Below are 27,013 nucleotides of genomic sequence, written 5' to 3'. Positions count from 1 at the left end.
AGAAAGCAGCACTGGTCGGTCTCGAGGCTATCGATGGGCGCCGCTTCAGCCAGCCTTTATTTCTCTGGAAACCTCTCCCTTACCTCTCTCCACAAAGGATGGACATTCGGAGCTGATCTCCTTTGATGTCATCCATTCCCCCATGGTTCAAGTAATTCTGGGACTGCTGTGGTTACAACTTCATAACCCCATTATTGATTATACTTACAACTCTTCCATTCAATGGAGTTCCCCACTTAAAAAATCCGTATCTTCGCCCATTACGGTATTGGCCGGCCTGGAGACTTCTACTCTGGGAAATACTTCTCTACTGGAGGTCTATTCTGAATTCTTGGACGTCTTAAACAAGACCAAGTCCGAGGTGCTCCCTCCTCACTGTCCCTTCGAGTGCCCGATTGACTTGATACCCGGAGCCACTTTTCCCAAAGCCAGGTCGTACCCCTTATCCTTGCCCTAGACGGAGGCCTTTGCAGAGTTCATTGAGGAGAATATCAAGAAAGGTTTCATCCAGAATTCTTCCTCCCCTGCCGGAGCTGGTTTCTTTTTTGTAAAAAAGAAAGATGGGACGCTTCACTCCTGTATTGATTATCGCGGGCTTAATAAGATTACTATCAAAAATCACTACCCTCTACCCCTAATCTCTGAACTCTTCGATAGGTTGCAGGGCTCTACCATATTTTCTAAGCTCGACCTACGAGGAGCCTATAATTTAATTCGCATCCGCGAAGGAGACGAGTGGAAGACCGCATTTAACATGCGCAGTGGTCACTATGAATATCTTGTGATGCCATTTGGATTGTGGAATGCCCCTGCAGTTTTTCAAGAATTCATGAATTAAAATTTCCGCGATGTCCTTAATAACTTTGTGATTGTCAACCTGGATGATATTCTTATTTTTTCTAAAACACTTGATGAACATATCCGTCTGTACATACCAAACTTGTTCTCTCCCGTCTACGTACTAACAGACTTTACGCCAAGATGGAGAAGTGTCTATTCCATCAATCATCAACCACATTCTTAGGTTATATTATCTCAGACAAGTGGTTCACCATGGATCCAGAGAAGCTAAAGTCAGTCCTAGAATGGCCGCAATCCAATTCTTTAAAAGCGATTCAACGATTCCTCGGCTTCGCCAATTATTATTGAAAGTTTATTGGTAATTACTCCACCATGGTTGCACCCATTACCACCCTTACCAAGAAAGGGGCCGATTCTTCCACTTGGCATCATGAAGCCAGCCAGGCGTTTGAATCACTCAAGAAAGCCTTTGTGTCGGCTCCTATCTTGCGACTCCTTGACCCCACCCTTCCCTTTACCCCAGAGGTTGACGCCTCTGACTTGGGAGCCGGTGCTGTACTCTCTCAAAGAACCACCACTGAAAATAAACTTCACCCCTGCAGGTTCTTTTCCAAGAAATTTTCCCCAGCCGAGAGAAACTATGACGTGAGGAATAGGGAATTGTTGGCCATCAATATGGCATTACAAGAATGGAGGCACCTCCTTGAACCAAGGAGCACATTTTGATACTCACGGACCACAAAAAGCTTTCTTATATTGAGATTGCCCATCAATTTGGCTCCCGCTGGTGCACTGTTGTTCTCCAGATTCAATTTTGTCATCTCGTACATTCCAGGTACTAAAAATGTCAAGGCAGACGCATTGTCCTATCAGTTTTCCACAGAGAAGTCTGAAGATGTTCCTGAAAATATCCTTCCTTCCATTCCCTGAAGAAGTAGTTAATTCTACGAAACTAGTTGGATGTAACATTCTATTGCCTTATATCTGCTTACATTGGCCTCTGTCTATGTATTGGCCTGTCCTGTTTTTATTTCATCCTGTGTGCTGTTTTGGACACTTGTGAGAGACTTTGTAAGACTGTTCAAACTTCCCTATTGAATCCACCACTGCTGTGTAGACAGTGACGTCATTACACAGCGTCCCGCGACGGAGCGGCATCGTGGCACGCTGAGGGCACCCCAGCAAGCTGCGTTTTAACCTCTGTGCAGAGGATACACCTGCCGAGGTACAGGAGCAGCTTCATATCGGCCAGGAAGCAGGAGCGATTTCACCGAGCCCCAGTACCAGCTGCTGAACCTGGCTGCATGAAGGGAAATCCCCTTGGGAGTGAAAAGACTGACGTCCTGCCCCAGAGTCAACTGAGCTGCAGCAGCAGAGGGAAGCAAGCACCTGAATCTACAGCTAACAGCTGCCGAGTGGTAAACAGTGTGATACACACTACATGCCTTTTACCAACTTTTTTCATGTACGCTGATATATTACCCCCTTTTTAATTCTATAATATATTGTTGAATTTGCTTCACTATTTGGCGTTGTGCGCTGTTTTCTTTTGTTTCCATTCCAAATGTATTACCTTCTGCTACCCTGAATCCAACAAGTACCCGACTAACCCTCTTCTTGGGTTAACAAAACACAGAACCCCAGCAAGCTCTTTTTGGGAATCCCTGAGCCCCCACAAAATATATATATGTATATGTGTCAAAATGGAGTGCTATTGAGCGTGGCATATGTATACAACAGACGACAGAGAAGACCAATGCTACATCCAACATAACAGAAATACACAGTAAAATACTTATATATTCTCTTGAATTAGGGTAATTTAGTTTAACCCTTTGGCCAAAGAGTTGTAAGCTTGCGAGCCACGACAAGGCAGACACCTGTTCGCAAGGCCTAACATTACCAGATAAAATACTACAGTGGCGGCAGAGTTTATTCTAACACGGCTGCCACCACAGTTTTAAAAAAACGCGTGCGCCGCGCGGCAGTCTCCGGTCGAAACCTGGATTGGTTTCGGACGTTTTTTCCTGCGCCTCATGCGCTTTCAATAGTAAGCGCCATAGCGCTTATCTATTGAAGCGCGGGAAAGCGGTTTTAAACCGGAGAATGGACCCACAAGGACCCGCGGCTAGCCCGCTGCGATCCCGGCCAGCTCCCGTCTTTAGTTAGAATAAACTTTGTCGGGACAGTAATATACCTCTATTAGGATTAAAATTATTATTTACCTCTATTAGTAGGGAGAAAGACCACAGTGGGTCTATATCCCGCAGAATGAGACACTTGCAAACTAGGGAAGTGGGGAGGGGCGGGCTTAAAACCTGGGAAGGAGGAGCCACTAACCTCCAACAGCTGAAACTGCTGAGAATGGGTTCACAAAACACAGACCCCCAGCAAGTTCTTTTTGGGAACCCCTGAGCCCCCACAAAATATATATATGCATACAGTATGTGTCAAAATGGAGTGCTATTGAGCGTGGCATATGTATACAACAGACAACAGAGAAGCCCAATGCTACATCCAACATGACAGAAATACACAGTAAAATACATATATAGTCTCTTGAATTAGTGTCATTTAGTTTAATCCTTTGGCCAAAGCGTTGTAAGCTTGCGAGCCACGACAAGTCGCATCCGCTGCTGTGGGTGCGTGGAGTCCTTCCATCCCACCTCAGTACTGGGGTCTTGTCAGGTTTGCGTGCAGCACGAGCGTTACACCCTTATTTTAATTGGATATAAATAAATACATTTGTTTTAAATTTATCGCAATACATCCAGGTTATGATTGAGTGCCCTTACTAGGTTACATTTTCTTTGTGCTTATATTCAGTTCTCTACCTAGGGAGCACCATCATAACACATTACATATCCAGCTGTTGCGGGGGTATCCCTCTAGTACACATGCCCGCAATATGAAGACGTTAAATAGTAGAGATGAGCAAAACATTTCTGCCAATTAGGATCCGCCTCGGATCCAACGTTTCCTTTAGTCTGCGGATCAGTCCCAAAACGGGTGTGACACCTTTTTTGGATGTTTTTTATCACTGACAATCCACATGGCGGATTAATAATCCATGATCGGATTGTTAATTTTTTTTCTCATACCTGTATCAAATCCAAGGGGGGAGAGAACAGGTTTTTAACAATCTGAGTGTGGATTTTTAACACTCTGCGGTGCAGATTTCGGATTCAATTCATTGCAGAATCTGGGTGTGGATTCTTAAAAATCCACCCTGATTCTACCTAATGGAGGATTCAGATTAACCCTTTCGTTTTTTTTTTAGTACCCAATTTGTGGATGGATTTAGTCTAAAAAAAAAATGGGAAATTCCCGGAAATGGGAAATGGATTTGAACTGGTTCGCTCAACTCTATTAAATAGTGCCAGCACAAGCATAAAGACAATTACTTTGGGGATGGTGTATCCTCGGAAATTTGTATCCTTTACGACTGAATGAGGGACATTCAAAGGAAGAACATCACTGAATCTCTGGATCTCATGGATCACGGCGTCTGTATATGGCATCTTTCCACGGTCCTCCATATTCGGGGCACGGTTCTGGCCAATCACACGATCAATTTCCTCGTGCAGTTTTGCTGTCAAAAAATGAATTTAAAGTTCTGATTTAAACAAAACACACACTGAGAAAATGTTTGCTCATGGAAGAGAGATCTAAATAGTACTACAAAATGCCCAAAATCAGGATGGTACGACACTAAAAGGATTATAGCCAAAAAAAAAAAGAAATCCTGCAAGAAGTGTTAAAATAATAATATGTTTTTGTATAGCGCTGCTAGTTATACGTAGCGCTTTACAGAGACATTTAGCAGGCACAGGTCCCTGCCCCATGGAGCTTACAATCTATGTTTTTGGTTCCTGAGGCACAGGGAGATAAAGTGACTTGCCCAAGGTCACAAGGAGCTGACACCAGGAATTGAACCAGGCTTCCCTGCTTCAAACTCTCAGTGCCAGTCAGTGTCTTTTACTTACTGAGCCACTCCCTCTCCAGTGTTTACTCAAGATAGAGATAAAGATCACTTTTCACTGATTTTGGGGAACAGTATATAACTCAGTGTTTTTAAACCAGGGTTCCTAGGAACCTTTGGGTTCCCCGGGCCTCCCTAAATGGTTTCTTGATATTTTCAGGTCACTTGTAAATGGTACCAAATACAAAATAATTTACAATGCATCTGATCTCAGATGCACTATTAGTGAAGGTTGGGATTCCTTACAATGCATCTGATCTCAGATGTGATATTAGATAGGATTGGGATGCCTTACAAAGCGTCTGATCTCAGACAGCTATTAGAGAGGCTGGGGTTCCGCAGAATTTCCAGGTATATGAAGTAAATGCTGCACACCTTAAAAAAAGGTTAGAATGATACAATTACCGGTGCTCCCGTGCTTGAACGAAAGCCTGTTTCCAGTCCTAGATCAGTAGTAGAAGGAACACAGGGCACAACGGATTTCTGCAAATCTAAACTCATTTATTGAGCCAACACAACATTTCGACCTCAAAGGTCTTTATCGAGTGCCACTACTGTATGTCACTTGATAAAGACCTTTGCGGTCGAAACGTAGTGTTGGCTCAATAAATGAGTTTAGATTTGCAGAAATCCATTGTGCCCTGTGTTCTTTCTACTACTGTTCCGTAGAATTTAACATAGAGTTCCTTAAACAAAAAAAGGTTGGAAACCACTACTGTTACTGTTGAAAGGATTTATGTTGTCTTTCTGTTAGGTACCATTCTGATTTCCATAATAAGATGGTACACAGCAGGTGTTGTAAGGAATTGGACCTGGAGTAGTGTACATTGGTTGCAGGGTGTGACACCTTTTAATTATTTAGCAGGCACATTTTGAATTGAGTTGAATACAAGCTTACCAGACTTCACTCTTCATCAGGGCTACTACACTATTGAAGACTTGATTGTTCCCTTTTGGTGGGATAGCAAATAGTATTTGGTGGGATAGCAAATAGTATTTTTACTGTATGTAAATAGGATTAAGGAGTTGGGTCAATATTTTACTGTGCTCTAGCGTCAACATATAATACCAGAGTCATGGTAAAAGACTTGAGAAGCATTCTACTGCCTCTGCGTTTTTTATTTTTTACACACTATACCTTGTATCTCAGGGTATTTTATAAGGATGAGGAACCCATGTCTCAAGGTGCTGCTGACGGTCTCAGTCCCAGCAAAGAACAAGTTGAGAACCGACATTAACAGGTTCTTCATGGTGAATTCAGAAGTTGCATTCTGTTTGTCCTGAGAACACAATATAAAATCAATTGATAGGTTAACTAAATAATCAAAACAATTAAAGAACCGTCATTCTCATGAAGATGGTGAGAAATATACCATACAAAACACTAACAAATAATTAGTTACATAAATGTTTTAAACGTTTATTTAGTTGCACATTTGGACCATGATTTAATACAACTCCGGCCTGCGGTGCGCCGTCATTTGGGATCTGTGTACCCTGTACACTCCATTAGATATATTCTACTCACTCCCTGGCAGCACGCGACCTTACTTTGGGGGTTTGAGCGAGGTAACACATATCTCGACATATATCAATGCTGCTAGTTGTATTTCAAACAAAATAGTTTTACAGTATATACTTTACATAACAATCTATGCATCATGATTTAATGTGTAATCTTGTATTTGTAAAGCACTTTAAATAACACTAAAATTCACAGCTTGTACTGTACATTAAAAATTAAGAAAATCAACAAACCCACTCAATGTAGCTATTCTGTCTTTATGGGCTCATCAGTTTTAACCGGACCACATATTCTGTGTAGTTTTTATTTTAAATGCAGGACATACTGTATACTGTACTGTACAAAAGGGTATGATTAGTGAGAAGATAAAATGTGTGAGGATGAGAGGCACATGTTCAATTTATAAATACCTGTTGCATTTTTATGAGGAAGCAGTCAATGAAGTCTCTGGGTGAGCTGAGATCCAACGTGTCCTGGTTCACCTTCACTGTTTCAGAAATAAACTCAAGCAGGTTTGCTAAGAGTTTATCTATTTTCTGATGAGGTCCTGGGACATGATTTATTATCGACGGCATCAAGTCTTGCAGCTGATAAAGTCAACAGTTATGGGTGATTCAAACAGTATAAAAGTAATTAGGTCATATATTCTGTGATACATGTGGTTTTAAATGTACAAATCGTAATTAAAAATCAATAAATAATGCTATGGTGGTAGAGAAAAAGGGATCCCTTTATGTCACCAAGTGGTAAAAAGAACAGACAGTGGGAAATTGGCTTCTCCATGTCACGGTATCAATTTGTCATGCTGTTCATTAGATACTGGAACTCTCTGCAGCCTACAGTATTCACAAAGCAATGATAAAATCAGTGCATTGTCGTACGACTTTGCATTGATTTATCGCACACTAAAACATGTGGGCAAAAATGGTATTCGCCAAGAATGAACCCTATTTATTAAAAGCTCGTTAAAAAAAATACACTATCGCACGGCCAGATTTTATATAAGTGGTATTGCACTACAAATCCTACAGCCTGGAAGAGGTGCATAGAGACACTGCGTCTCCATGCATGGCTCTTAGAGGCGATACTAAAGTTCAAATATTCATTTTAATAATGGTGTACGTGATCAGGGGTCTCCTGAGCTGAACCACATTGATTTCAGCCTCGCGGACCGCCTACTTCCCGAGATACAGACCCTGGTATAGGGTGACGATATACCCTGTGCTTTTAAATCTACCGCATCACGTGAACGGGGGATTTCAATCCTGCAGGGGTATACCGGCACCCCATAATGGGGATTGTATCTAGGGAAGTTGGGGGTCCCCGAGACTGAAATCAACGCAGTTCTGATCAGAAGAACCCCTGTTCCCGCACACTAGTATCAAAACCCCATAAAATGTAAAAATTCATTAACGTAGCGCTTAGCTTCTAAAATAATTAAGCTGCTTTAATTAAATTTTTAGTAATACTGTTTGGAAACAGGGGGTCTCTTGAGCTGAACCGCTTTGATTTCAGCCTCGTGGACCCCTTGCTCCCCGAGTTACAGGCCCCGGTATGGGATGCCGGTATCTCCTCCAGTATTTAAATCCCTCGGTCATGTGACGGAGAAGGATTTAAAAATGGTGGTGATACCGGCACCCCATACCCCATACTGGGCCTGTAACTTGGGAAGCAGGGGTCCCTGAGGCAGAAATCAAAGCATTTCAGAAGACCTCCTGCTACCATATACAGTACTAGTATTAAAAATCACATTAAAACAGCTTCATTATCTTTGTGGCTAGCCGTTAAGGCAATGAAGGGGTTAAGGCACAATAGCAGGTTTATCGGGGACAGAGGGGGCGGGTCAAGGGGGTACTTGGCCCAGGGTGGTTGGTTAAGCCAACCGGGAAGGTTGCGTAGGAATTAACCCCTTAACAACCCCCCCCCCGTGACCCACCCAGTAGGCCTAACCACCCACCCTGGGTCAAGTACCCCCTTCACTCATCCCCTCTTCTCCAGTAAACATTACAATACCTACTATCACCAATAAACAACCCACCCCCTGTACCTCCAACAATGCCCTCTCCCCCAACACCTACAGTACAGTAATGGGCAAATAATAAATATTGTTCGGATATGGATAATAGTGCATTTGCCAACTTAAAATAAAACCAGCCAGCATAAAGGGAATACAATTTGCACTTACCCCTGCCAATCTGCAAGGATGAAGGGCATCCTCATCCTCATCACCGTCCATGTCCTCCGTTGGCAGCAACAATACAATAAAAAATACAATCTAATGGCCCCTAACCCCTTAATCCCCTTAGTAGTTAGTAACCACTATAGTAATTAAAGGGTAAACCCACCCTCCCCCGCTACCACCTGGTTGGCTACTATCCCACCCTTCAACCCCGCTTCCCATTGATTGGCACAGTGTTGAAGCATACCCATATAATATGGGGTTGCTTTGCCACTATAGCAATAAATGGGTAAGCAACAAATACAGGCATAAAATAAAACCGCTAAGGTTTTTTTTATTAGGTTGGCATTTGCATTGGCATCATTTTTATTCCAATGAAAATGTATTTTGTTTGTTGCTTGTTTTGTTATTTGAATTGGCATTGTATTTGAGGTTGGCATTTTGTTTTAATTCAAATGTACTGTAATGTATTTTGTTTGGTGGTTGTTTTGTACTTTACATTGGCATTGTACAGTATTTGCTTTGGCATTTTTTTTTTAATTGCAATTGAATGTGTACTTGATTGAATTCGCTGCAAATGAGCTATTATCCAGATATGGGTAATAGGGATTTTGCCCATTACAGTACTGTATGTGTTGGGGGGGAGGAGGGGGTCACTTTATTTTATTAATGTTTGTATTGTAATGCTTATTGGGGACAGATGGATTGAGTGAATGGGGTAGTTGCCCCACAGTGGATAGTTAGGCCTCTCGGGTGGCAGTGGGAGGGGTTAACCCTTTCATTACCATAGCGGTTACTACCGCTAAGATAATGAAGGTGATAACCCCTACTTCAACCTTCCCAGTATGACTAATCAACCACCCTGGGGCAATTACCCCCTTCACTCACCACCTCTTCCCCCAATAAACCAGGTAGTCTTGCTTAACCCCTTAATTGCCTTAGTGGTTTTACGTTAAGGTAATGAAGCTGCTTATATTTTATTTTATTTTTACTGTACTGTAGCAGGGGTTTTCCAGAGCTGAATTGCAGTGATTTCAGGTCTGGGGATCCCCTGCTTCCCAGGTTACAGGCACCGTTATGAGGTGCCGGTATCCTTCTGCTTAGTTTAAATCCCCTGATCACGTGGGCCATGACACAAGAGAATTTAAATATGGCCCCCTGGATACCGGATCCCCATTATGGGGCCTGTTAATCGGGAAGCAGGGGGTTCCATGACCTGAAATCAATGCAGTTCAGCTCTGGAGACCCCCTGCTACAATACTGTATTATTCAAATAAAATAAAACCCCCACGATCGCCTGTTATAGGTGCATATGTAGAGTGACTGATTCAGTTTATCTCTTACTGCGCCTCTTTTAAAGACTGGTAGAACCCAGTAGGATTCACACAGCGCGAGTCCCATGTGTTAATCTGATGGGCCATTCAGTCTGCTATAAACCACCTCGAGGGGTAATATGAAATTCTGCCTCTAACTTACGAGATACGGCTCTGCAGCCCAACTCGTGATTGATAACAGTATACAGAGATGTTACGTCTGCTATTAACAATTCTCATATTACATCAGCCTAAAAAGATTTCTTAGTGGATAGCATTCGCCATATATTAACACACAATTATTTCACATTCAATTCAGTTTTATATTCAGGTGTGCAGTACCGCTATGGGCACCAGGTTTGGCCCAAGTTATGCAAATGTATTTATGGACAGTTGGGAAGAAGATTACATCTGGAACAACTGTCCTCTTGGGGCAAACCTGGTGCTCTGGAGGCGCTACATGGACAATGTGGTGTTCATCTGGTCTGGAGGCCAAGCACAGCTTGACACTTTTTTCACATATTTAAATTACAATGACAGGAACCTTAAGTTCACATGTCAACATAGCACTGATCACATAGATTTTCTAGAATTACATCACTAATAATACACTTCACACGAAAACATTCTTCAAGCCAGTACAAGCTAATAACTACCTGAGGGCAGATAGCCAACATAATCCTTTATGGATAAAAAATATTCCAAAGGGACAGTTTGTTCGATTAAGACGCAACTGTTCAGATAATGAGACTTTTGCGTCTCAGGCTAAAGAGTTGAAGCATAAATTTATTGACAGGCATTATCCTGAGAACCTTCTGGAGGAAGCATTGAAGCAGGTTAATAATTTGGAGAGAGATACACTACTCGAATATAAGAAAACTGATCAAGTAAAAAAATGTCATCAGACTATCTCGTTTATTACACAATATAATGATATGGCACAAAAAATAAGACACACTATCAATAAGTACTGGCCAATTTTACTTAGGGATAGCACTTTGCCGGAAATCCTTCCTCCAAAACCAAACATTATATTTACGAAGGCCACAAATTTGAAATCAAAATTGGCCCCAAGCTGCCCAATTAATCATTCTAGGCAGAAACAAGCTAAGATTGATAAAGGCTTTTTTTACATGTGTTAAATGTCTAGCATGCTCTTATAGTTGCCATGCAAAGACATTTAAATCTAATGTTACCTCTAAAATATATCCTGTCAAATCATTCATCAACTGTCATTCAATGTATGTTATATATTTACTCCAATGCCCTTGTGGCTTACCATACATAGGTAGAACTGATAGAACGTTCCAAAGGAGAATATATGAGCATATTTACAACATCAGAAAGGGACTAGTCACACACAGTGTCTCCCATCACTTCCTCACACACCATAATAAAAATCCGACAGGACTAGTGTGTCAGGCGATCAAGACTGTTCAGGCTAATCCAAGAGGGGCGAATAGATTAGAACAAACCAGTATGCGAGAGGCATACTGGATTTATGAATTTAAGACACTCTCCCCAAGAGGCCTGAACATAGACTTCGATTTGGGGGCCTTTTTGTAATGACAAAGGGTGATTTAATTTTGATTATGCACTTCCAACAATTTTGATGTATATTTTATTATTTTTGTTTTGTATATTTTGTATTTTTTGTTATCTGTTGTATGTAAGGCAATAAAATGTTAGTAGGATTAATTGATTTAAATATCAATCAAGCAAGGTATTTGCTGTAAAGATGAAGGGTATAATTGAGGCGCCAATCAGAATCACAGCAATAAGATATATACCAGGAACCACTAACATCAGTCAAAACACCTGAGGAAGTGTGCGCAAGCGTACGAAACGCGTAGGGTAATCTTCAGAAGCTTATTCTGATGAATTGACGAGAGTGACGCGACAGACGTGGATCAGAAGCAGGAAGAACTTTTCCCCTCAAGGCCCGCGCCCCAGTAACGCAACATCCGCCTGAGGAACGCGGAGAAGCACAGGAGTACGCCCACGAGCGCTCCAGTGTGACCGGAGGAGGATTTACATCTCTCTACAGCTGACATCCGCTGCCTGTATTCATCCACCATTCTGTGAGTAGGGCTCCGGTTTTACTCCACCGGACCGGCGGTCTCTCTGTCACTCGCATATCATCAATTTTATATTGTCTTATTTTTTTGTATTAAATTAGCTTTTTATTCTCAGCCTTGCTATTGTGTGTCACATGTTTGTTTTGTTTGTACTGTATTGTCATGTAGGGGTGTCAGTTATAGTTTTATGTTTTTTTATTAATTGATTTTTATTTCTTGTGTTGGCTGTGTTGCACTATATATGTATACGTATGTTTACCCCCGCTTCAGCTTTACTATAGAACAATGAAACTGGTGCTGCAAAGGGCGTATAACTTAATACATAGTGGACAGACAGAGCCCCTGTAGATAGCACTCTGTTTCTGTATGAATTGGTGATTTATTTAAAATAACTTTATTAATTGACAATATCGTTAAAATATTGGGGTTTAAAACAATGATTAAATGATGCCAAGTGTGGCTAACTCTATGGATAGGTGTATCCAGAGGAGTATACAATGGTGTATTAATGCCCAGTGTTAGGGTAATTAACTGGCCCTAGTGTTCCTCATATGGAGAGAATGGGCTAGAGTTCTTGTAATGAAAGTAGCGGCTGTGTGGACCACAGATGTAGTGCCCCAGTATTGAAATACTAGTAGGTGCACTAGTTGATTGGACCTGTACTTAGCTGCTTTTGGGCTGCAGCTATTGGTACATTATAGACTTGTGTATACAGATCTAGGTCTATGTGCACCTATTATGAGTTTTTAACACCAGCATGTGTGGGTGGTGGTATTTAAATACAAGTGTGTGATACTTAACACGTGTACATCCCAAGTGTGTAATAACAGGGCTAGAATAGACACTAGTATTAGTTTTGCAATACTGGTAAGTTAGTGGCACTGCTGTAAATTCTGTATATACATATACCTAATTAACAGCTGAGTACTGCTCCTTTTAGGGTATTAATATCGGTCTATTATGAAAGACCTTTCCCTAGTTGGTGTAGTGCTCTTCATATGTGGTAATGGTCTGGCACTCCAGAGGTTAATTGCTGGATTGGTTGCCGTTTTGCTCAATGTGTATGCCCCTTTAAGCTAAATGCTGTGTTTGGGGATTAGCATTCAGGCTTCCTGCATTTGTACTGTGATTTACTGCCAGATATTCTCTGTGCCTTTTCTGATTACCTTAGCCTTGACAAAGCACTCGCGAAACGCGCGCGTCGGCAAACACGTGACCACGTGCACGAGCAGAGCCTGAGTTCATGTACACTGACTCAGAGAGATTCAGAGAGTCAGCGTGTCTCAGCCGTGCACAGTAATGGACTGCTGAAAGATCCTACGATCTTAGCAGTCACACATCAGTAAAGGCACAGAGAATATCTGGCAGTAAATCACAGTACAAATGCAGGAAGCCTGAATGCTAATCCCCAAACACAGCATTTATCTTAAAGGGGCATACACATTGAGCAAAACGGCAACCAATCCAGCAATTAACCTCTGGAGTGCCAGACCATTACCACATATGAAGAGCACTACACCAACTAGGGAAAGGTCTTTCATAATAGACCGATATTAATACCCTAAAAGGAGCAGTACTCAGCTGTTAATTAGGTATATGTATATACAGAATTTACAGCAGTGCCACTAACTTACCAGTATTGCAAAACTAATACTAGTGTCTATTCTAGCCCTGTTATTACACACTTGGGATGTACACGTGTTAAGTATCACACACTTGTATTTAAATACCACCACCCACACATGCTGGTGTTAAAAACTCATAATAGGTGCACATAGACCTAGATCTGTATACACAAGTCTATAATGTACCAATAGCTGCAGCCCAAAAGCAGCTAAGTACAGGTCCAATCAATTAGTGCACCTACTAGTATTTCAATACTGGGGCACTACATCTGTGGTCCACACAGCCGCTACTTTCATTACAAGAACTCTAGCCCATTCTCTCCATATGAGGAACACTAGGGCCAGTGAATTACCCTAACACTGGGCATTAATACACCATTGTATACTCCTCTGGATACACCTATCCATAGAGTTAGCCACACTTGGCATCATTTAATCATTGTTTTAAACCCCAATATTTTAACGATATTGTCAATTAATAAAGTTATTTTAAATAAATCACCAATTCATACAGAAACAGAGTGCTATCTACAGGGGCTCTGTCTGTCCACTATGTATTAAGTTGCACTATATATTTCTCTGTTTTATTTCATATCACGCAACGCACGGCGAAAATCGCATCTGACTGTCTAAGAACTGAAAGGTTGCTCCTTTGGACATTTCGCCTCACTTATTGGACTTCCAGGACATTAACCATATTGGACTCGTAAGGCGCCGGTATTTCCTTTTGTTTCTATAGCCACATCAGGCACAATCCCAATATTAGAGGTAACCCAGTTCAGCACAAACAATACAAAATAGCACTCTTCGCCGATGATGCACTTGTGACAATATCCAAATCACTTATATCACTGTCAAATCTGTTTCAAGGGTTACAAAGGTTTTTGGTTTTTGAAGGGGATGACACCAGAGGGAGTAGAGGTTGCATTGGACAGGCGAGGGCAAGTAGAAATAAGGCAGGGACCAGGATTGGGAGAGATATCCCCAGAAGCAAGGAGAAAAAGCATGGAAAGAAAGAGAATGTGTGAGGAGGGGTGTGTAGGGGTGTGATTTAGTGTGTTGTAGGGGTGTGTGGTGTGTGTTGTGTGTTGTAGGGGTGTGTTTTAGTGCAGGGTGTATAGCTGTGTGGTGTCAGAGGGCGCAGGTACTGTAAGAAAGGAGTTCATGTGAACTGAGAAGCGGTGAGGAAAGGAGAGATGGAGATATATGAATAGAGTTGGAGACATGGGGCTGATAGAAAGAAATGTGTATTTTGAAAAGAAGCGAGGTCAGAGCAAATATAAATGGTAGCAGCGTCATGGCAGCAGTAGTTTACTGCTGAGATGTGTGGTCTGGGATAGAAAATGTCCACCTTTCCAGCGTAGTTCACATCCAGGATTGAGGGTGCGTAGGTGTTCTGTAGTCCCCTTGTTTCCCCCCTGTTGAACTCCCTGTTAAACTCAACCATGCCACTTACTGTAGAATGGGCCACTTTGAATCTTGGGCTGCTTTCACAGATAGGGCTGCTCTGTTCTGCTCTTATAAAAGGCCTAATAAGTCACCTGACAGAATTTATTTCAGCCCGACCACCTTAATTAGCACATGTGAGGCATATTAACACAGATGTTTTTTTCAACAGGGTCTTGTCATGCCTAAGTGTAAGTTAATTTAATTAAGACTAAACTAAAGACTACAACTAAAAAATACACATAGCACAGGATTGCTTGCAGACAGACAATTCAGATATGGTTTTTACCTGGGAAGAGATACCGGTCCTGCTGGAGTACATATAGGAGCTACTGTACAATCCCATCGTATATCATTTATTAATCCACTGAAGTTAGATATCTTATATCCTTTATTACACAATTTAATCAAATGGCTCCTAAAATTAGGCAAATATTCAATAAACATTGGCCAATCCTACTTAGGGATGATACTCTTGTGCAAATTTTGGCACCAACACCTAGTTGTCACGCCTGTATGCCCACAGACCTAGAAAGACCCCAATACTGAGGTGGGAACGGTATTACCACACACCCACAGCAGTGAGGGCAAGCCCGGAGTATGGTATGGCGTTGCTGGGCCTGTTGGAAGATAGTTAGTAATACTTGCAACACCTTGGTGGTACAGCGTAAGAATAGTGGTGTCCGGGCGCCAGAGTCCAGGGATCCAGAAATCAGAGTAGTCAAGTTCGTTAGCCAAGTCCAGGGGTTACAGATGTCAGCAAGGTAGAGTTCGTAAGCAGGATTCAAGGGCAACAGAGAGCAGGGTAGTCCAGGACAAGCAGGGGTCAAACCAGGGAAATCCAGAGATAAGCAGGAGCAGGAGCAGGAACAGACTGGAACACAGAGAGAGCAAAGCATAAGACTGCACACACAGGGATAACAGAAGCTATGCAGAGCAATGGTAGAAAGGACAGATGGGTTATAAAGTAGGGAACACCAATAGGAGAGAGAGGAGGAGCAGAAGGAGAAGTGGGAGACAGCAGGGATAGGTGAGCAGGAGAAGAGGTGGAGACAGGGGAATCAGTCAGAGAGATCGCTTGCAGGGTATGGAAGGAGGAGTCAGGAGACTGAAAAGCCCTAGAAGAGGAGCGTGTGCGCGCGCCCTCTGTAATCTGAGAGTGCGCGCGCACAGGCTGTGTAACGAGGCGCGCGGAGCACCGCGCTGTGGGAACACCTGCGGAGGGCAATGGAGGAAAGGAGGGAACAGCCACCAGATGTGAGGGAATGGGAGCAGATACCGAGGGGGCCTGAGAGTGGGGAATGTTGCAGCAGGGGCTCGGGGACCGCGCGGGTGCGAGAGTCTTGCGGGGCGTGCGCCGTGGTAAAGGAACAGCGTCAGAGGCTGCCAGAGAGGGACAGGTGTGGGTAAAAGAAGGGAGGCTGGCAGGGAAAGGACAGAGAGGGTGACATCAGGGATACAAGAAGGGGAAGAAATCCCCTGAACCGTCACATCAATATTATATTCACTAAGGCCCCAAATTTAAAATCCAAAATAGCACCCAGTTGTCCACTATCAAAATCAAGATCATCCTTGTCAAATCCCACTAAAGGTTTCTTTACTTGCACTGCATGCACAGCATGTGCATATGGCGTGACTAGGCATAAACCTTTAAGTCTAATGTTACTTCCAAAATATATCCACTTAAATCTTTTATAAATTGCCATTCCACATACTGTATGTGATTTACATTTTGCAATGCCTGTGTGGCTTGCAATATGTAGGAAGAACAGGTAGGACCTTCCAGAAGTGAATATATGAACACACACACACATATATATATATCACGGTATTCAGCAAGACTTCATTACCGTTCATAGCAAAATTAAAAAAACGAGCGATTTGCTGCCAGCAATTGCATCGAGCCTCTGAAAAGGCCTTACCTGGCGATACATTTCTGCTGCAGAGAGAGAGCGGCTCTGAGAGAGTCGCCTCACACAGCGAAAATGTTTCCCACAAATTATGTTTTTTAATATACATGTGTTTCATAGTGTAGATGTGCAGGGGGTCTCCGGAGCTGAACCGCGTTGGTTTGAGGTCCGGGTACCCCCTGCTTCCCGAGATACAGGCACCTTTATGGGGTGTCGGTATCTCCAATGCTTTGAAATGTCCCGGTCACGTGATAATTCCGAGTTGTTTTAGGAATTAATTGTTTTGATTGGTTAATGGTTCTATTAGTTCATTGTTGATGTTGTTATTGCTTGTATTCATTGGATTAGCTGGCTACTGTTTTTATTTTGTGAAGTATGGTTTTTTGGAGTTATGTTTTATTATTGTGTGTCTGGTGCATGAATGTATTTTAATTAGGGTGCTCATTGAGTGCTATAGAGGCTTATCATGCCCATATGATTATTATATGGGCATGATGTACCACTATACTACTCAATAGGTACAGGGTGGGTATAGTCAGTCTGGGGTGGGTATAGTCAGTCCAGAGAAGTGCATGTGCAGCCATTCAAGTTTGTTGCATATCCAGAATCCAGGAGTGGCTCCTTCCCCCAGTGTGTTCTTCCATGGTGTGAGAGCAGACATGGAACACACATAACAGCATTGTGACAGGTCTGCAGATGTGTGCCTACAACAGAAGTTAAAACGGGAGCTGTCTTGCTAATGTTGGACATACATGCTTGTTTTAATTTGCTTTGTTGTAAGTAGGATTCTGGTTTTAACCACCAGATCATCCTCAACAGGTCATCTTCCCCATTTTATGGAACTTTAGTGTTCATTTTATATTTTGATAAATTAGTATAACTGTTTATACAGCCTTGTTTGTTTATGTTTATATGCTGAGTGTTGTATAGGTTTTATGTGTGTTACTGTAGTTAGAGTTGTATGTTTGAGTTTCATGTTTGTTTGTTCAAGTTATATGTTTTATAACCAGCAGTGTACACTATGATTTCTCTTTGTGTTTAACTCCACGGGATGTTATCCACGGAGCCACAAAGTCAATCCAGGAATACAGGATTTGATAACCTTACGAGGAGCCTAACACCTTACCAGTACATCTGGACATTCATTGAACTTTATCTTCTTATGGCTCTGGGATTGATTTTGTGTCCCCCAAAAAAGCAAGTGGTAAAATCACAGAGCTGAATTTCTGGAACCAATTCTCAGCTACAGTCCACCAGCAGCAAATGAAAGCCCACCCAAAGTCTATGTTTAGCAAGAATCCACCCTACACATTTCGTTCATACTGTGCATGAACTTCCTCAGGGTGTATTCAGGAATAGCCGCTGAGGAAGTTAATGTATGAACGAAACGGGTAGGGCAGAGTCTTGCTTTACATAAACTTGGGGTGGGGGCATTCATTTGCTGCTGGTGGAATGTAGCTGAGAATTGGTTCAAGATATTCAGCCCTGTGATTTCATCTACTGCTTAGTGGCTGTTAAGCAGGATCAAGGTCTGTATTAAAGTGCTGCTGTCCAGTTCCAGTGCTCTGACCTAGGGTGGTCTGAATGCTTACCTTAAAGACATTTATAGCCAATCTAGATGTTCTTCTGAGTTGGTTACTCTATATAACTCTACTGCCTGATTTAACTTTCACAGATTTATCCGATTCATATTTAAATTGTGTATACTGTGTTGCACTATTGTTATTTATTTCTTGTATGTCCCCGGATAAAATTTGCTTCCTGATTTTTTCTGCCACTACTTTGTCTGGATTGGGTTTGAGTCCTGTTTGGGAGCTGGATTTTCTCCAAGGATAGTATCATTTTTGATTAATCACCATACCACATTGAACTATATTTATGTTCACCTAAATATCATTGCACATTTAAGTAGTGCTATTTTCAGTTGCACCTTTTTTCTTCATTTGCAAAAAATGCAGTGGTCGTCACTGTGCATATCTATACCCTTAAAGTGCATAGATAAACACATTGGCTGTTAATGAGCAACAAAAAAAACAAATAAAAAATATAATAAAAATACCCCCAAAAACAGAATACCATACAATCAATGTTTTTCTTACCATTAGACGTCTTCACCCTCTGATTCTGACTTCAGCAGGAACCTCTTCATCCTCGACGCAGTGCTCCTCAACTTCTGGTAAATTCTTCTCTTCTCACTTTGTAATCCAATCCATTGGCGGATGTGGTCCCGTCATCTTCTAAGCTCAAATGAGGCCTTATATAAGACCTGTGATGTCACATTTGTGTGTCAAATGATACACCTCCAATCCGATTGGATAGTGTACCATGTGACAGGTTTTTAAGGATGTGACGTCATTAAAAGAGAGGGAATGCAGCCAATTAGGAAGACCTATGCTTCCCTCCATTTAAGATGATATCACCAAAAACAAGATGACTGCCATCACGTTACTCCAGTTAATCGGATTGTGAGATATACCATGTTGTTAACTTGAACATTGGTTCCAGACGATATTAGGGGCATTCTCATCCACACCAGGGGGAAGGAGAGAGAGGGGGGAACACAAAGTTCAGAGAGGGTCCTATTTCCTTGCAGGGAAACCTTTAGATCAGCTGTAGAAGCCAGTCACAGCATTCTTACTACGGGGGTGTTGACACCAGACATCCATCATCACAGTGTTTTACGTCATACGTCATGGAACCCCAACTCAAAACCTCCATATTATATGAGAATAGTTTAACACTGTGCTAATCAATAGGTAGAGGGTGTGGGTAGTTGCCCTGGGAGGGTGGTTAGGCCTCCCGGTGGGTAGCAGGTGAGGGGGTTAACTCCTTAATTACTTTAGCGGTTACTAACCTCTAAGGTGATTAAATGTTTTGGGGCTATTAGTTTTTATTATTATAATGTTCCTGCCAATGGAGAACAAGGACGGGGAGGAAGTCGAGGACGGCCTTCATCCTGGCAGGAGTAAGTGCAACTTTTATTTACTTTATGCTGGCTGGGTAATGTTTTATTTTTAATTGGCAAATGCACTATTATCCATATCTGGATAATAGTAATTTTGCACATTACTGTACGGTATGTGTTAGAGGAGGGAGATTGTTGGGGTACAGGGGTGGGTGGGTTGTGTATTGAAAGGTAAAAAAGTATGTATTTTAATGTTTATTGGAGGTAGAAGCATTGGGTGAAGGGGGTACTATGCCCAGGGTGGGTGGTTAGGCCTATCGGGTGGGTAGCGGGGGGGAGGGGTAGGTGTGGGTAAATCCATTCATTACCTAAACGGTTACCACCGCTATGGTAATGAAGGGATTAACTCCTCCCACATCTTTCCCGGTAGACCTAACTACCCATCGTGGGCAAAGTACCCCCTTCACTCACCTCCTCTGCCCCCAATAAACCAGCTACTAAGCTTTAACCCATTCATTGCCTTAGCGGCTATCCTCTAATGTAATGAAGCTGCTTTAATGTGATTTTTTACTAATAGTGTACCGGAGCAGGTTGTCTCCTGAGCTGAACCGCATTAATTTCAGCCTCGGGTACTCGTTGTTGTTGAGTCATAGGCCCTGGTATCGGGTGCCGGTACCCCGCAATGTTTAATTTCTCCCCGTCACGTGACACAGGAGATTTAAACGCACAAGGGATACCGGCACCCCATACCGGGGAGAATATCTCAGGAAGCTGGGAGTCCCCAGGGCTGAAATTAATGCGGTTCAGCTCAGGAGACCCCCTGCTTCCGTACACTATTAGTAAAAATCACAATAAAGCCACTTCAGTACATTAACAGTAATATTATTATTCATTTCTTTTTAATTCTGTGTGCGGGAGCTGTGGGTCTTCAGAGCTGAAAGTAATGATTTCAGCCTCAGGGACCCCTACAGTACTTCCCGAAATACAGGCCCCGTTTTGGGGAGCAGGTAGCTCCTGCAGTATTTAAATCCCCCTGTCACGTGACGTGGAAGATTTAAAAATAGTGGGATGCCGGCACCTGTAACTCGGCTGAAATCAATGAGGTACATCTCAGGAGACCCCCTGCTCCCGCACATTAGTATTACAATAATTATTTAAACTGCTTGATTGCCTGTAAGAGCCGTGCATGGAGACGCAGCATCTCCATACTGCTCTTCCAGGCTGCAGTTTAAACAATCAGTTGACGATCAATAGAACTTATAGCACAATAACACTTAGAAAAAAAACAAGTCGTTCAATGCTGCATTTTTTTACCGAACTTTAAAATAATTTTTTTTAGTGAATTTTGACCCATATGTTTTATAGCGTGATAAACCAATGCAAAGTCGATCGGCAATGCACTGATTTTGTCAATCTTTAGTGAATAGGTTCCTTACTGTGCTAATAGGGGGGCATAGAAATGCATCGCTTCATACAAAATTACTACGTTAGTGCATTTAAAATGTTTAGAATATGTGTTATTTTGAGTTATTAAAATGCGTTGTTGAGAAGGAGATCATGTGCAGCCTCCCCCTTATCTAGAAATCTAAAGCATTTTACCTGTCCCCAGGTGGAGCTCATAAGAAGGAAAGTTTCATTAAATATACTGAGCAGCTTCAGAAACTTCACGTCCTCGTACTCGTACCGGTTCCCAAAGACAATAGAGCAGATGACATTGGCGACAGCCTGGACGACGATATTAGTTGGATTGACTGGTGACTCTGGAGTGGAGAGAAAATGTACTTATTTTTGCAAGATAAGGGAATAAGATTCCAGTATTAGATTAGTCATACGGTACATTGTTGTCAAAGTCCGCAGAACCAAATAAGTGAGAGTTGTGAATTCTGGATCAAAATAATTACTGTTTTCATTGAAAAGTTCTGACTTGTAATAGTGAGTTAAGTTGACAACCCATGTAATAGTGCACAGTTTTAGCAACTTGTGATACCATCAGGTATCTCTAGGTGCTGGAACAGTGCACTAAGTGTGCTTTCCAGTCTACACAGAGTTAATCTTCACCAGAGTAGCCTGTAACAGCTGCTGCATAATTAATCAGAATGGACTCCTTGAGTTAACAAGGAAGTGTTTAAGGAAAACACGGAGAGCTGCCATGCTGCCAGAGAGACAATGCTGAGAGTCACAGAGTGAGAGATTGCTGTCCCAGTGAAGGGGACAGAGAAGTGCTCCCCAGCTAAAGAAGGACGGCTGGCACAGCCCTTGACAGTGGACCTACATAGGAAAGTTTCTTTGAGCTCACGTGGGTCCGAGTTCCCCTATGGAAGGAAAGGAGGAGAGACCGTGATGAAGAGAAGACGTCTGCTTCAATAGTTTAACAGATAAGGAAAACCCTTTATTATTGTGTACAGAGACTGTATCCATTGTTGAATATGCCAGGGCATGTTTTTATGTTGGAACCAGTATAGTTGGCCAGCTGTGGTTAGAAATGGCTGAAGCAAAGTTGAGTTATTTTCTGTAACGAGAATAGGTATTTTATTTTATGATTTGTTTGACTTAAAAGGGACGGTGGGCCTGCAATTATATCATTTAACCCTGTAAATACAGTGTTTCGTGTCTTAAATTTGGACTTAAAGAGACTGCAACGTGGTGTAGGCATCACAAACTGTATTTGTCCTAGAAATGTGTAGGTTTATTGCTGGTGTAGTGGAGCAACATCAGAGTTTTTATTATTGTCTGTATGACTGACACAGACACATGCAATGTCTTGAAATCTTATGTACACACCACATCTTTGTAGAAGTCTCATGCTGCTTTATCACATTGCTGTCAAAGTCTGCAGACCCAAATAAGTGAAAGTTGTGAATTCTGGATCAAAATAAGTACTGTTTTCATTGAACAGTTCTGACATGTAATAGTGAGGTTTAGTTGACATTTAGGAAGACACTAATGATAAAAATAGTCAAGGCTTTAAGGTGCTATTAATGACAGGCCTGTAACAGTGTACCGTTTTAGCAGCTGTATTGGTCCTAAGTCCTAGGTCTCTGTGGCTTAATTGTTGAGCTGTATTTATCCCATACACACAATTGTGCAATTTGGATGGGATATTCTTATACCCGATTATGGTTCTGGACTCTCTAGCTATATTGCTACTGTATCTTTGATATTGGAAGCACCACTCAGGGGATTTGTTTCCCTTTGGTCCTAGAAAGGTGTATGTTTATTGCTGGTGTAGAGGTGCCACATGAGAGTTTTTATCAGTCTGTACAGTATGACAGAATCAGACACATACAAGGTCTTGAAATTTTGTACACGCTGTATCTGTGTAAAGGTCTCATGCTGGTTTATAACATTGTATTGCAAACTGCAGCTAACATGACTGTGAGTTTCCAATTAAATGTGGTGGAAAAAACTTACATAAACACATTTACTTTGAGAGCAGATGTAGTGCATTGGGCTTACCCAGTCTAACTACTCTACCTGGTGGGGAGGCTCAGATACCTTTAGAATCTTGAGCTTTTTAGAATATCTAGGATCCTGTTGTGTATATGCCAAGGAGCTTTGATTTGCTTTGCTCTATTACACTCTACCACAGAGTTCCTAAACTAGTGGTCTGCAGAGCAAATGTAGCCCCAAAGAACCTAAATGTGGCACTTAGACTCCCTGCTGCAGTAAATGTCATGCTAGGTGCTTAGTCAGTTACAGTAACTGCAGTTTCTAACACTTAAATCCCCTTGTTAGATAAGGTAATATAAATATATACCGTATGTAACAGAAGTTACAAATTCTTGCAAAATAATGAAATATAGTATTTATTAAGTGTTTACAAATATCTAAAATGATATTACAATAAACTTAAAAATCTATCTACTGTACACCAATCTACTCCTAAATGTTTTCTGATCAGGCCCCTTTGAAGGATTAATTGGAGGATTACCTCTGCTGGGAAGCTGTTCTATTAATTCGTCACATTTTCAATGAAGAATGAACATTTCCCCCGAGCCTCCAACCTCTCCCTTCATTGCATGACTTTTGTTCTAGCACTTCTCTTTCTCCAAAATACATTCTTCCCTTCTGCACTTTGTTGACCATTTCTATAATGTTCCCTTTGTTCTTCTTTGTTCATGTGCAAGAGGTTCAAGAACACATGCTCTAAGCCATATACAAGGTTTCTATAGGAATGCTCTATGTGAACACTTAGGGGACTACATATTAAAGTATCTCAACAGCAAAACTGGGCAAACCCAATTGACATAAACAGCATTATCAAAGAACAGAAATCCCAATATAGTTTTTCTAATATAAACCTCTTTGTCCCCCTGTTCTAAAACCAGAACACTTTAGAAAATACCCCCCTTTATGGGTCTGCATTCTACAAAGGTAGGGGAAAACAAGTGCAAAAAAACAAGCCATATTCATCACAGAAAAGGAATACCATTGAAAGCAATTGGAGTGTTTCCTTTGTTAAATCGGGTGCATTTCTTTTGCACAGACTTTGACCTGTTTTGCAGCCGGGAGATTTTAGTAAATAACCCCTTTTGTATTATAATAGTTTGTTCCCATGTATAAATGCATGAATTACTTTTCCTCCTTTGACACACATATTCCAAAGCGCCAACTGTGGGTATCTGATTACAGATATCATTCCAAACTTCAGAACATCTTGGCAGTTTAATACATTAATGCGCTATCCTTTATTGGGATTGGCAAAGGTTTACTTTACATTCCAATTAAGTTAGCTACATTAACTAGATTGTTGACTTAGAAAACCTGCTGAATAAGATTTTTTTAACTACAGTTATTGACAAAGAAACAGAGAAAAGTAAGATGGGTGCACCAGTTTCACCCCGAAATCTTTATTTTATTCATCCAGAAATGCGTGTGTGCGTGTGTGCATGTGTGCGTGTGTTTTATCTTTTGTATATTACAATCTTTGGGAAACTGGTGCACCCAGTTGAATCACAGAAGATAATGGCTTCCCTGAATATATGGATATGAACTCTTGGGCCTCATGCAGTAAGCGCCGATAAGCCCTATCTCGCCAAAAAAGCCTACTGTTATTCAGTAAGCCCTGAGAAGTTGGCATGAATAGGAAAAGTCGCATTTTTGTTTTGTCGGGAAAAAAAATCCACTGACCGCTTGGTGAGGAGCCCTACCTCGCCTCTCATCACCAGCTTTCAAACTCGCTCTATTATCATCTCGCAGCTGATCGCCGCTCTAGAATGGCAAACTCATTGCCAAATCGCCTCAGCAACAAAAGTTGGCAAGAAACTGGGGATGAGCGGCGAGACGGGACTTAGAAAAAATCAGGCTCTTATCCTGCATCGGATTGATGTCGGGGGTCTCTGGAGCTGATACCCATTAAGACCAGCACGAAGACCCCCGGCATGCATCCAATGCAGGAAAAATGCATATACAGCCCAATTCATTACCATAGCTGTTAACGGCTAAGGCAATGAAGGGGTTAATCACCCGTGCCAGGCTTATTGTGGGTAGCGGGGGTGGGTGAAAGGGGTATTTGACCCTTGGTGGGTGTTTAGGCCTTGCAAGGGGACTGCGGGTGGACATAACCCCTTCATTACGTTAGTGGTTAATACCGCTAAGGTAATAAAGGGGTTAACCCCTTCCGCTACTCACCCGCAAGGACTAAACACCCATCCTTGGGGCTAATACCCCTTTCACCCACGCCTGCTACCCATAGTTAATACAATACACACTACAGCCTCACTACCCACCTCCTAGGCCCTCAATTAACATTACTATATCAAATACACCACCCAACCCCTGTGCCCCCAACAACCACTATTCCCCCCCAACATACAGTACATTTTTAGTTATGCACAGGAATTATACTACAGGCCGGCAGTGGCCCTCTGGTGGTCACCGCGGGTGTACGGGGTTTCCCGCTTGCCTGTAGTACCAATTCTGTACCCTAAAAATATACATTAAAAAATGCATAAATACTTTTAAATAAATACAACCCTAACGGGTGTCCACAGGCCCTAAAGTACACCAGAGGGTGTCTGGGGGTCTCCGGGTAGTCCCTGCTAGGCGATGTGGGCATCCAGGTGGTCCCCTCAGGTCACCATGGGCCAAAAAGGGGGCCACGGGTGGGCCCGTGAGTGTCTGGGGCTCCCCGGGTCAACCCCACAGGTTTCTTGGGGGTCCTCGGGTCGTTCCAACAGGGGTCTGGAGTCCTCGTGGTACATTCGGGTCCACAGGGGCCCCCACAGCTGTGGGGCCTCCGGTTCTTCCATGCAGTGTCCCCCGTGGGTCCGCAGGTGGTACCCGTGGTTGTCCGGGGGTTCTTGGGTGGCCTCCATAGGTCCCCGCAGACCTAAGGTACCAACCCAGTATGTAAAAAAAATAAGACATGGGCTACATTTAAATAAATCAATATCTCCCCCCTCACCACCAAACACATACAGTACAGTAATGTATTTGCCCATTATTAATCACATAAACCATCATAAATAAAGTAAATAAATACAGCTCTACTAACCACAGCAATATGATGGATGTTGTCATCAGGAAAAGCAGTTCCTTGTCCTCCGTTGACAGAAAAATACATAGCAAATACATTCTAATGTACCCTAACCCCTTAATTAACTTATTGGTTAATAACCACGAAAGTAATTAAGGGGTTAACCCACCCTGCACCGATACCCACCCACAAGGCCTAACCACCCTCCCCAGGCAACTACCCCCACCTTTCACCCATTAATTTGTTCAGTGGCACATACATACATACATACATACATACATATATATAATCAAAAAATAAATAGATGATACCGTTCTGTGGCTAACGAAATGCTTTTATTTGTGCGAGTGTTCGTGATACACTGATCTCTTCTTCCGGCGATGTTACAATGAATGAAGCAAGCAAAGGGTATACTTAAACAGTGTCTCTAAGTATAAGTATACAGTGTCTTTAAGTATACCCTTTGCTTGCTTCATTCATTGTAACATCGCCGGAAGAAGAGATCAGTGTATCACGAAAGCTCGCACAAATAAAAGCATTTTGTTAGCCACAGAACAGTATCATCTATTTATTTTTTGATTATTGAAGCTCGGCTAACACGGTACTGATACACACACACACACACACACACACACACACACACACACACACACTGGTGTGGTGATTACCGACTCTTATCTCATTTGAGCAAATGCCAGCAACCAACCTCACACTGATGATACCCATCAAGGTTGAAACATGTCTATATATATATATATATATATATATATA

At 42.1% G+C, this 27,013-nt stretch overlaps 1 protein-coding gene across 2 annotated transcripts in view; it reads right to left on the bottom strand.

Moving 5' to 3' along the window:
• LOC142498678 (cytochrome P450 2G1-like) overlaps nucleotides 1–27,013 on the bottom strand; it is a 76,530-nt gene that overhangs the window by 27,115 nt on the left and 22,402 nt on the right. For both annotated transcript variants that reach the window (XM_075606942.1, XM_075606941.1), the window contains 4 exons: nucleotides 21,364–21,524; nucleotides 6,719–6,895; nucleotides 5,922–6,063; nucleotides 4,206–4,393 (listed from right to left, as the gene is read on the bottom strand). In XM_075606942.1, coding sequence (XP_075463057.1) covers nucleotides 4,206–4,393; nucleotides 5,922–6,063; nucleotides 6,719–6,895; nucleotides 21,364–21,524 — 668 coding nt within the window. The remainder of the gene's footprint in view (nucleotides 1–4,205; nucleotides 4,394–5,921; nucleotides 6,064–6,718; nucleotides 6,896–21,363; nucleotides 21,525–27,013) is intronic.

This window comes from Ascaphus truei, chromosome 7 (genome assembly GCF_040206685.1).
Source record: "Ascaphus truei isolate aAscTru1 chromosome 7, aAscTru1.hap1, whole genome shotgun sequence".
Lineage (NCBI taxonomy): Eukaryota > Metazoa > Chordata > Amphibia > Anura > Ascaphidae > Ascaphus > Ascaphus truei.
Note: the sequence above shows the minus strand (reverse complement) of the source record. Positions and strands in the feature narration are given on the sequence as shown.